At 34.3% G+C, this 12273-nt stretch overlaps 2 protein-coding genes across 2 annotated transcripts; one reads left to right on the forward strand and one right to left on the reverse strand.

Annotated features, from left to right (window-relative positions):
• Positions 1-449: 449 nt before the first annotated feature.
• Positions 450-1388, forward strand: OR5T2B (olfactory receptor family 5 subfamily T member 2B). The gene has a single exon (NM_001389184.1). The coding sequence runs from the start codon at positions 450-452 to the stop codon at positions 1386-1388; it is 939 nt and encodes a 312-aa protein (NP_001376113.1).
• Positions 1389-10147: 8759 nt separating this feature from the next.
• OR8H4 (olfactory receptor family 8 subfamily H member 4) lies at positions 10148-11084 on the reverse strand. Its single transcript, NM_001388999.1, is given in 2 exon segments — positions 10148-11059; positions 11061-11084. Coding segments are annotated over 2 exon segments (936 nt in total).
• Between the last annotated feature and the right edge of the window lie 1189 nt (positions 11085-12273).

Consider the following 12273-nt stretch of genomic DNA (forward strand, 5'->3'; position numbering starts at 1 on the left):
ATTGTAGCACATCATTTTACACAATTTCTGAAAGGTTTAGAATTCTGGTGTGAACTCCAGTGTTGCATTCATTGATATACTATCTTGTGGTTGCATGTTACAAGAAAAACATATTTAGCTGTTCAATTTGTGTTTAATGTGGTTTAATAGTAAAATAGCTAATAGAACTCAGTGGTAAAGTGACCATTTGACCTCACAGTTTTAGAAATGACATAAGTTGAACCAATGAGTAAAAACTCATAGCTTCTATTTAATTCTACAGTGAATGGCATTAACCTTTGACTCATCATCTTGTCTTCTGATCAGCTACTCGGAAATTATGCATTGCCATGAAATAAATATGAGGACAGAATTCACTTTCCTTCAGTTACACAACTGCTCACTTTTATCATATTAATATGAGTTATAACTTTGTGAATATCTTCAAGCTTCTTCTATGAGATATCAACATGAAGAATGCTACAGAAGTCACCATATTTGTACTGAAGGGCTTCACAGATAAGCTTGAGCTGCAAACAGCCTTGTTCTTCCTGTTTCTAGCAACCTACCTCTTTACTATGATGGGAAATTTGGTTTTAGTTTTGTTGGTCATTGTAGATTCCCAGCTCCACAACCCCATGTACTATTTTCTGAGTGTGTTATCATCTGTGGATGCCTGCTTTTCCTCCGTAATTACTCCAAATATGTTAGTAGATTTTATGTTAAAGAATAAAGTCATTTCATTCCTTGGATGTGCAGCACAGATGTTTCTTGCTGTTACTTTTGGAACCACAGAATGCTTTCTCTTGGCTGCCATGGCTTATGACCGCTATGTAGCAATCTACAACCCTCTCCTGTATTCTGTGGGCATGTCACCCAGGGTCTATGTGCCACTCATCGTTGCTTCCTATGTTGGTGGCATTTTGCATGCTTCTGTACACACAGTGGCCACGTTCAGCCTATCCTTCTGTGCATCCAATGAAATTAGACATGTCTTTTGTGACATCCCTCCACTACTTGCCATTTCGTGTTCTGACACCCACACAAACCAGCTGCTGCTCTTCTACTTCGTGGGCTCTATTGAGATAGTCACTATCCTCATTGTTCTGATCTCCTATGGTTTCATTGTCTTGGCCATTCTGAACATTCATTCTGCTGAGGGGAGGTGGAAAGTCTTTTCTACGTGTGGTTCTCACCTAACTGGAGTGTCAATTTATCATGGAACCATCGTTTTCATGTATGTGAGACCAAGTTCCAGCTATGCTCCAGACCATGACATGATAGTTTCAATGTTTTATAGCATTGTGATTCCCATGCTGAATCCCATCATCTACAGTTTAAGGAACAAAGATGTAAAAGAGGCAATGAAAAGAATGTTTCAGAAAAAATGGTTTATTAATTCATACTAAACATTAAATTGAAACAAATTAAGAATGTCACATTTTCTCCAGTTGGAAATGTTATGACAAAAATATGTTTTTCAATTTATTGATCTCTTTCAAATCTTCTTGGACTTTAAAAATAAAGATCATAAATAAAGGCTATATATGCTCTGAATGAGCATCTAGTACATAGTGCTATTTCTCCTACAGCCAAGATTCACTGATTGAGGAATCAAAAGCTTGTAATGGGAGTGGTACCACTCATTATTACACCTAGGGACCCACACACACATTTTTTTTTTTTTACAAAATTTTGCTTGTACCTATAGCTTTACAGCTTCAGGAACAAAGATTAAAAGAGACAATGAAAAATAATGTAAAGATATATATTAGTTCATAAATAAAGGACCTTTTTAGCATTGAGTAAAACTGAAAAGTACATTGGATGGTTGTCCCTGATTTGAAGCACATTGATACATGGAATGAAAGAATACACTGATTTTTTTTTTCACTTTGCCAACTGCATTATTTGGCTTCCAGACTATAATCTATAAATTTATCTATAATTTATGTGGTATTGAAAATCTTCTTTAAGATATTGGCAGAAGTAAGAAAGAAAGAGGAATACATTTAAAATGATTTTCACTAGATTTGATATTTTTTCCTTTTATCGAAACACATAGAATTGTCAGGTTTTGAGCACAGATGATTAATAAGATGAAGACAAAAAAGGGGAAAAAAGAGAGGAAGGGAGAGAGAGAGGAGGAAAGAAGGAGAAACAAGAAAGGAAGGAAGAAATGAGATCAGTTTAATCCATTATATCTATGCTGATTCTGAGATTCCATTACATTTTTGAGATGTGGAACTAGAATCCCAATAAATATTGCACTGATACATGTAGCATTATCTAGCAAGGAGATATTTGAAATCACAGCACTTAAATCACTGGGTGTGATTTAAGACTATGTATGAACAGGTAAAGCGATTAAAAGCACACTTATCTTGACGAGCACTGAGTAATATATGGAATTGTGGAATTACTGTATTGTACACTGAAATTAATATAACATTGTATGTTAACTATCTGTAATTAAAATCCTAAATAAATAAATCAATAAATGTATAAAATTTCCACTTTCACTCAGGATGTAGAAAGCTACAAATAATGTTTTAAAACATCCAAATACTCTATAGATTGTAACTTTTCATGACTGTGTCAAAGAACAGAGGTTGCAAACATCCAAGTAATCTGAATTACAAGAGAAGACAAGTTCTTTCAAGAGGAGATGAGACACATGGACTGTTTCATATTTAGCAAAAGGTAGGAGAAAGTTGTGACTACCATGCATGAAGGTAGGAAGAAATTAGCTAAATTAAATACAAGTATATATATATATATATATATATATATATATATATGTTAACATGTATATTATATGCATTGAATACTTATATGTTATATATATGTAATATATATTTATATATATTATTTTTTAAAGGTTTTATTTATTCATGATAGACATAAAGAAAGAGAGAGGCAAAGACACAGGCAGAGGGAGAAGCAGGCTCCATGCAGGAAACCCAACGTGGGACTCGATCTTGGGTCTCCAGGATCTGCCCTGGGCCAAAAGCAGGTGCTAAACCGCTGAGCCACCCAGGGATTCCCGTATATTTATGTATATTAAAGCCAGGTTTGGGCTATTAGAAAAAACAGACAAGCCTGAAAGAGCCTTCATTTAAGTCTTCTCTGCCATCTTCAGCCAAGGATAGTAAGAATAATTCATATAAATAGTAATAAAAGCAGCTTTTCAAAAACAGGTCTTTCTGGGGGTCTTGACTAAACATTTTAATTACTAGGTTAAAAGATGTAGTGGTCAGGGTGCCTGGGTGGTTCAGTAAGTTATGTGTCTGACTCTTGATTTCAGCTCAGGTCATGATCTCAGGGTTATGAGATTGAGCCCCATGTCCAGCTCCATGCTCAGCACAGAGTCTGCTTGAGATTCTCTCTCCTTTTCCCTCTGTGCACCCCCCACACACCCATACTAATTCCTTCTCTCTTTCTAAAATCAATCTATCATTATCTATCATCTATCTATCTATCTATCTATCTATCTATCTATCTATTATCTATCATCTATCTATCTATCTATCTATCTATCTATCTATCTATCTATCTATCTATCTATCATCTATTATCTATCATCTATCTATCTATCATCTATCTATCATCTATCATCTATCTATCATCTATCATCTATCTATCTATCTATCTATCTATCTATCATCTATCATATATTTAAAATTAAAAGATCTAGTGAAGACAGTAAACTATAATATGTGAGTATATATTTCATCAGATAGATGGAAACCATTAAGAAATGTCCAATGAAGCACCGGAAATTAACACACACCCACACACTCTCAGTATAAAAGACAAAAAATTCCTTCAAGAGGATCATCAGTAGATCAAAAAAAAATGAGGAAAAAAATCAGAAAATGAAGGTAAACAATAAAAATGAAGAAAACAGAATAAAACTTATAGAAAAATGAAAACAAGATTATCTAACAGTTGTGTTATAATATCAAACAGTCTAATATAAAAAACAAAAATAAAGAGGGGATGAATCAGAAGAAATATTTGAAAATATAATGGCCAAGACTTCTCTAAAATTAAGGAAACACCAAGCCACAAGCCTGAGAAGATCAGGAGAAACTAGGAAAGAAATACAAAAAGGAAACCAATCAATCAACAAAACACATTTACACTCATTTGTATCACTGATTAATAATAAAGATAAATAGGAAATTATAAAAGCATTCAGAGGAAATTGCATGTCAGATACAAAAGAAAAAGTAAAAGGAGTATAGCAGATGCCATTAGAAATGATTCGCACCAGACATAAAGAAGATGCGTATCTAAAGTAGGGAAAGATAGTCACTGTCCATCCAGAATTTAATATCCATAAAAATGTTTGAAATATCTAACAAAAATAAAAACAAAAATGACTTTTGCAAGGAATTAATATATACACACTGAAATAATTTATATCCAGCGAACTTGCGCTTCAACAATTATCCAGGCAAAAGAAGTATAACAGAAGAAAATATATGTATACCCAAAGAAATGAATAACACCAAAAATATTAAAAAAGATAAATATGACAAATATCCAATATTTAATTGTAATTCCTTCAAAGAGTAAATGGCCAAAGTAAAACTATGCTGGTTGCTTATTGGTGGCTTATTGGTTTAAGCCATGCATAAAAGTATAATTTATGACAAAAATAGAAAGAAAAAGAGAGAAGAATATTATTCTAGGTCAACTGCATTATATTAAATATGGATATTATAATTCCCATGGTCACCACTGAAAAGAGACAAGATACACATTACATATATCAGAAATGAAAGAAGGAATGTCACTTGGTCCCCACAATAATAATACAATATTACAAGCAACTCTTTGTGAATAATCTTGAAAATTAAATGAAATGTACAATTGCTTAAAGATGTTCACATCAGAGAAAGAGGGTGACCTGAATAGTTCTATATCTACTAAATACATTTAATTACTCCTTAAAACTCTGTATGAACAAAAATCAAGGAATTGTTTTCCCATTATGAAAACCTCCCCTTCCTCTCAGACTGCAATGTGCAGAATGCTGGATGAACCCTCTTCAATGATACTGAAGAGGACCAGATCTGGGAGACAGAAGAAATGTAGTTCCTGGGATGAGCTTGTGAAAAAGAGCCATCCACAACCCCTAGCCAGCTAAACTCTGCAACATTATAGCCGAGGGTACTTGTTTCCTCTTTCCTGAAACACCCTGGTTCTGAATCCTTTTGTTATACCACCATACCCTATGCCTTGACTACTACAGGTTCTCTCTCCAGAACATACCATCATCAGATAAATTGTTTTTTCTTTTCCAGAATCACTCCTTCTGCAAGGAGGACTGTGCTGTTATGGTTGAGAAAATTTAGCTAGTATTGTCAAAATTGCATTGTCTTCCACCAGCAACACGCATCTTTTAACAGACCCTGGTATTTATTTAATGCTTTCTTTACTATGATAATGAATTCTCTGTTTGCACTTCTGATAGTAGTATTCTTAGCTCAGAGTGTTGTTGAAGACCTTGGTTGGATTCTAGACTGTCTGAGTTCCAATGTGAACTCTTCTTTAACACGGAGTGGCCATGGACTAGTTACTTAATCTCTTTGTGCCCCAAGTTTATTATCTGCAAAATTCTGCCTTCAGATACATTTTTTAAGGCAGTTTCCTAGGTGGTGGGGGTACAGCATTGAGCAAAGTAAGTAAAAATCCTGGCTTAAGATATAGGGGCAGTGGGGGAGGAATAGAAGAAACAATAGGAAGGAGCTAAATATATAAAATGTTAGTTGGGGGCACCTGGGTGGCTCAGTTGGTTAAGTGTCTGACTTTTGATATTAGCTCAGGTCTTAATCTCAGGGTCGTGAGCTCAAGTACCACACTGAGATCCACTCCAGGCTGGGCATGGAGCCTACATAAAAAGATTTTGTGTATATATGTGTATATATATATATTATTTACACAAAATATATAAATATTATATATATATATAATAAGTCAAACATGTATATTTATTAGATGGAGATAAACTGTTATAAAAGCAAATGAAGCAAGAAAGAGGGTGAGAAGCAGGTGCAATTTTAAATCAGATGGCAAGGAATACTCTTATTAAGAAAAGAAGAACAAGATTGTGTAGTTGCATATGAAAAGGAAGTTTCAGGGTGAAGAGGAGTAAAGGGGAAATTCCAGGCAGTATTGAGACTAATGTGCACAGGGAGAGTTAGGAGGGTATGTTATTTTTTTTTTTTAAGATTTTAAAGATTTATATATTTATTTTAGAGAGAGAACAAGCATGAGCAGGGTGGGGGCAGAGGGAAAGGGGGAGAGAGAAGCACAGTCCTCACTGAGTGCAGAGCCCAATATGGGGCTCCATCCCATGATCCCGAGATCGTGACCTGAGCCGAAATTAAGAATCAGTTGCTTAATGGACTGAGAGCCCCAGGAACCCCAGGAGGACATGTTATTGAAACAAAGTAAGCATGAATGGACAGAATGACAAGGAATGAATTAGTAGGCATAAGGAGTGGAGAGAAGATAATTTTGGACTGGGTGGCTCCTGAAAATGTTTTGGTTTTTATTCTTAGTGGGATGAGAAGTATGGTCAGATTTGTGAAAGTGGTATGATCCAATTTACTGTTCACCACTCTGGCTATTACATTGAGATTAGATTCAGGAAGGCTAAGATCAAACAGAGCAACAAGCAAGGGCCCACAGGTATAGTTCCTGACTACGGTCCCTCTGGCCAGTGTGGTGACAGAAAATGTGCTGAGAGACTGGATATATTCTGTATTTAGAGTCCACGTGGTATGCTGTTGGAGTGCAGGTGACACAACAAGACAATTTTGGAACTGTTCTTAAGTCTTTGCCTGAAGGAATAGAAAATTGCTTTCCACTATGTGAGATTAACATTTGGATATTGCTAAGTACCTACCTGAAAGTTATCTTGTGAAGATAAATTATGTTAATATATATATATATATATATATATATATATACACACACACATATATTTATATGCCTCTGATTATTGTCTGGCACACTATAAGTGCTCAACAAAATATGTTATTACCATATCTATCATTTATTTAGAAGCAGACACAGCTCTTCATATTTTTGTCATGATTTATTCTACTCTTTTTTAATTTTTTTTATTTATTCTACTCTTATTTTCTTTATCATATTTGTATTAAATAGCATTCTGGCATGGCAAGAAGAATATGTCTTAAATTATGGCTGATCACATCTTACATAAAATACAATACGCAATAATTATAACAAGGAATTTTACAGGGCAAACACAATAGTCTAAATCTTTTATGTTGTGCATAGATTATATTACATGCATGTAATAACACACATGCTTTATAAGTTATAAGGAAGATATGGTAGTCTTACTTTAATTACAATGTAATCTAATTTAATTAGCATTTGTTCAACTTAAGTGCTGTCTACAAAATCACAGAATCTCTTGGCCATCTTTGCCAACTCAACCGACAGGATATACTTTCTAATCATAGAAGTTGACATCAACAGAAACAAGGTGAAAGGATAGTTTATAAAAAAGACCAGAAAAATGAAAAGTCCTATAAATACATTAAAAGACATAGTGCATAGGCAAGATGAAAGATCAGTCAAAAATGCATATTATTAAGCAATAAATATTTATTATATACTTATTACTAATTGTAAACAAAAACATATAACAAAAGCAATGAAGAGATTAGACCACATGGATTTAAAAGCAAAAATAAGTCAATAATTTTAAGTGGGATTGATATATGAGATAGGAAACTTTAAAATAATTAAATGGAGGAAAATAATGCACATTTAAAAAATTTGAACGAGCTTGCTGACATTTTTTAGTGAAAAAATTTTAAACTTTTTACTTCTAAAAGAGAATTTGCACTTTTACAAATTTGCCCTTTATTTTAAACATTTAAAAAATATTTAGGAAAAATAATCAACTATAGTTACATTTCAAAAATAAAAATTATACAATATTATGGCCTGAAATGAAAACTATATAGTTATGAAAAGTTTAAACAAAAAAAATCAAATACTCAGAAAATGGAAAAATACATCCTTAACCTCTATGTAGTAGAGAAAATTAAAACTGTAATTCAGATTATGTAAAGAAAAAATGAAAAATAAAGGAAATGTCAGTGGTATGACTACAGTTTACGGGTTGCCACAAATTCTGAATTCATTTATTTTTTTAAACTGTATCTGTTTAAAAAAATTAAAAGAAATGAATCAAATGCTTCATTCAATATTTATTTTTAGTGACATAGGAAACCTATAAAAATTAGAAGGCAATAATTAAAAAAAAACAGAATTTCAGCAAAGTAGCATTTTACTGAAGATTATTAACATGTCACAGAAAGGTAGTAAGGTTTTTAAATATTTAGCCAGTAGCCACGAAAGAGACACCACTACATTTAGATTTTTAAGTTGATGCATTTACATTTCAGATCCAAAGCCTTGCAAGATGAGAGTCTTGATTTTTTTCCCAAATACTCAGAACATATTCGCCTCAGATTTCAGTGACAAAGGCATTATCAAAGGAGAAACTTATAACTATACAGAAAGCTGTAGAAAAGCACATAGAAAATGACAGAAATTTTGCTTATATAATTACTATATACACATGTGAATGTAACTATAGATCCAGAGGAATGTGCATAAAACTGTTGATGACTGCTAAGCCATTTCTATTCCCTTCTTCTTTTCTGTGGTTTCCATGGTTAACATGTTCTCCAATGTTAACAGACATCATTTTAAATTTTTAAAAAATGTGAAGTATTGAGTTTTTCCTTAGTTGTTGTTTGTCAATCAGTCAAAAGTAACTTATAAAACACAATCTCTTTTTTAAGAGATTTGTTTATTTATTTATTTAGAGTCGGGGAGACAGGCAGAAGAAGGAGAAAGGGAATTTAAAGCAGGATCACCTCGGTGGCTCAGTGGTTGAGCTTCTGCCTTTGGCTCAGGTCATGATCCTGGGGTCCTGGGATCGAGTCCCACATTGGGCTCCCTGCTTCTCCCTTTGCCTATGTCTCTGCCTCTCTCTCTGTGTTTCTCATGAATAAATAAATAAAATCTTAAAACAGATTCCATGCTGAGCACAGAGCCCAATGCAAGGTTCAATTCATGACAGTGAGATCACGAACTGAGCCGAAATCAAGATTTGTATGCTTACCAACAAGCCACCCAGCCACCTTACAAGTAAATATTCTTTAAGAAAATGCAACTGGGCATTAAAAATATTGCAGGAAAGTCAGCCTTCTAAGGATAATGGCCAACACTTATTAGGACTGCCTTGAATGCTTTACATCCATTATCTGATTTAATCTTTATAATTAACTCTATTGCCCTGGAATTATTATTTATCTTGTTCAGTTGAAGAAACAAGCCAATCCATTAAGGGTTATACACCTAAAAGGGTAGCAGATTTAGAATATAAATCTTGGAATATTAGATTCTAAAGCAAGTTATCACAATCAACCTGCTATATTCTTCTCCATATGTTAAAAAAAAACACTTCTGAAACTGCAATCATTGTGTCTAAAATAAAGCTCTTTTCCACGATAAAATTCTCTGAATTTGGAATTATTCATAGGAATTTGTATGGTATCATTTAGAAGATGATAACTATACTGTCTCATTTTGCATATCAGTTGCTCTTTAAAACTCATATAATTAATTTTTTAAGGTTTATTTATTTATTTGAGAAGGGGAGAGCCAGAGGAAGAACAAGAATTTGGTCAATTCTTTACTTGACCAAATATGATCTCAGACATTTCCAGGAAGTCTATAGAATTTTCAAGCAGACTCCTCACTGAGTGCAGAGGTAAGTGTGGGGCTGGATCACAGGACTCTAAGATCATGACCTGAGCTGAAGCCAAGAGAATGAACACTTAACCCACTGAGCTACCCAGACACTCCCAAAACACATATTTAGGTCATAGACTTAAAGCATATTTTATGGCTTTCTATTATAACTTGAAAATTCTATAGACTTCCTGGAAATGTCTGAGATCATATTTGGTCAAGTAAAGAATGGTTTAACGGAAATACAAAAAAAAAAAATTAAAGGAGTCAATTGGTTTGGAAACACACAAAGGGAATAGACTGTAGGGGAGGCAAAAGCAATGAGCTGAAAAGTTTAGCATCACCTATTTCAATTGCCTTCTCCCTTCTGCATGACTCTAATGAGAGCATTTTTCACTTCTTTGTTCCTAAGACTATAAATAAGTGGATTCAGCATGGGGATCACAATAGTATAAAAAACAGAAGCCACTTGATCCTTTCCCAGGGAGTAAGACTTACTTGGCTTTAAATAAGTAAAAATCATAGTGCCATAAAAGATGGTGACTCCCAGGAGATGAGAGGCACAAGTAGAGAAGGCTTTTCGCTTTCCTGAAGTGGAAGTAATTTTCAGGATAGTAGACAGAATGGACACATAAGACACAGATATTGTGATAAGAGACACCATTAGGGTGGAGCCAGCAACAATAAATATCATGATTTCGATGTCATGTGTGTCAGTGCAAGACAGGGCTAAAACTGGGGGTGTATCACAGAAGAAGTGATGGATTACATTGGAGTCACAGAAATGCAATCTGCTCATTCGAAGCACAGTGACAAAGGAGTCCACAAAGCCAATCAAATAGGACCCAAAGACGAGGGAACAGCAGAATCTTGTGGACATAACCACTGGGTAATGCAGAGGATTACAGATAGCAACATAGCGATCATAGGCCATTGAGGAGAGAAGGAAACATTCAGTGGCCCCCAAGAAGACAAAAAAATACATCTGGACGAGGCAGCCCCCGTATGAAATATGCTTGGTAGAAGTCAGTAAGTTCTCTAAGGTTTTAGGTGTGATGACAGTTGAGTAACTGAGGTCAAGGAATGACAGGTGACTAAGGAAAAAATACATGGGGGTGTGTAGCTGGAGATCCAGGCGGATTATCAGTATCATCCCTGCATTGCCCAGCACAGTAACCAGGTATATTAGGAGAAACAGCATGAAGAGGATCGACTGGATCTCTTCAGAATCTGTCAATCCCAGAAAGATGAAGTCATGCACCGGGTGTGTTATTCTTTCTCTCCATAGTATTTAATTTCTGTCAACTGTGAAGAAATCAAATTTGATACTTAGCAGGAATGACTTCACAAAGGTTTGTGTTTATGTGGACCACATGACATTTAATTAGTTTAGTGTTTCTAAAAATTGAAGATAATGAGTGGTTTGTAGACCATGACTGAAAAAAAATTAATTTGATTGCCAAATATAAAAATAGGCATAATTTGGCATTTGAATACAATATAATTAAAGTTAATATATTGAATAATTAAAATGAGACTGACTCTATTCTAAATGCTTCTTAATGCATTTAGTCCACATGAGACTATTGTACCATAGGTGCCACTAATAGCCATATTTTTTAATACAAGAAAAAGGGCACAATTTAAGTAACTTATCCAGAGTCAAAGCTATTCATTGTAGGTTCTGTGATTCTATCAAGATAGATGGACTCCAGAGAACATGTGCATAATACTATATTCCTGTTTATAATTGATTTAGGAAAACCCCCCAAAAAGTTAGACATATAACAAATGATGATATAAAAAAAATTTCAATGCCTTATCCAGTGTCCTTTTCTCTATATTATTTAATACAAATGACAAATTTTAAATTTAGGGGCCTTAGAAGATATATTAAAATTAACTACATATTGGTTTTAATTTCCAAAAGATATGATGTTCTCCTAACCTGATCATTCAAGATTAAATTTCTAAAATATGTTCATTACTGGGCAGCCCTGGTGGCTCAGCAGTTTAGTGCCTGCCTTCAGCTCAGGGCCTGATCCTGGAGACCCCGGATCAAGTCCCACGTCAGGCTCCCTGCATGGAGCCTGCTTCTCCCTCTGCTTCTCCCTCTGCTTGTGTCTCTGCCTCTCTTTCTCTCTCTGTGCCTCTCATTAATAAATAAATGAAATCTTTAAAAAAATGAAAAAATAAAATATGTTCATTACTCATAGACCCTGATTTTATTAACTCTACATTTCTGATTTCACAAATCCTGGCATTATTTGGGGTAAGGTCTAAATGGTATGTATATCCATACCTTTCTGATAATGTCAGAATTATCAGAGAATAATGATGTGAGGGAAAAAAGGCAGAAGAAAAATTATTAAATTTTCTTGTTATATAATAGCCCCAGTTGACAAGTCCTTGAAACAGGCAGAGTGACATTCCTCTAGAAACTCAACTGCCTGGATGTTGACACTTTGCTAAGGT

This window comes from Canis lupus, chromosome 18, assembly GCF_011100685.1.
Source record: "Canis lupus familiaris isolate Mischka breed German Shepherd chromosome 18, alternate assembly UU_Cfam_GSD_1.0, whole genome shotgun sequence".
Lineage (NCBI taxonomy): Eukaryota > Metazoa > Chordata > Mammalia > Carnivora > Canidae > Canis > Canis lupus.

Bases quoted from the DNA above. Each gene is read 5' to 3' on its own strand.
- OR5T2B (NM_001389184.1), top strand. From the start codon at position 450: ATGAAGAATGCTACAGAAGTCACCATATTTGTACTGAAGGGCTTCACA.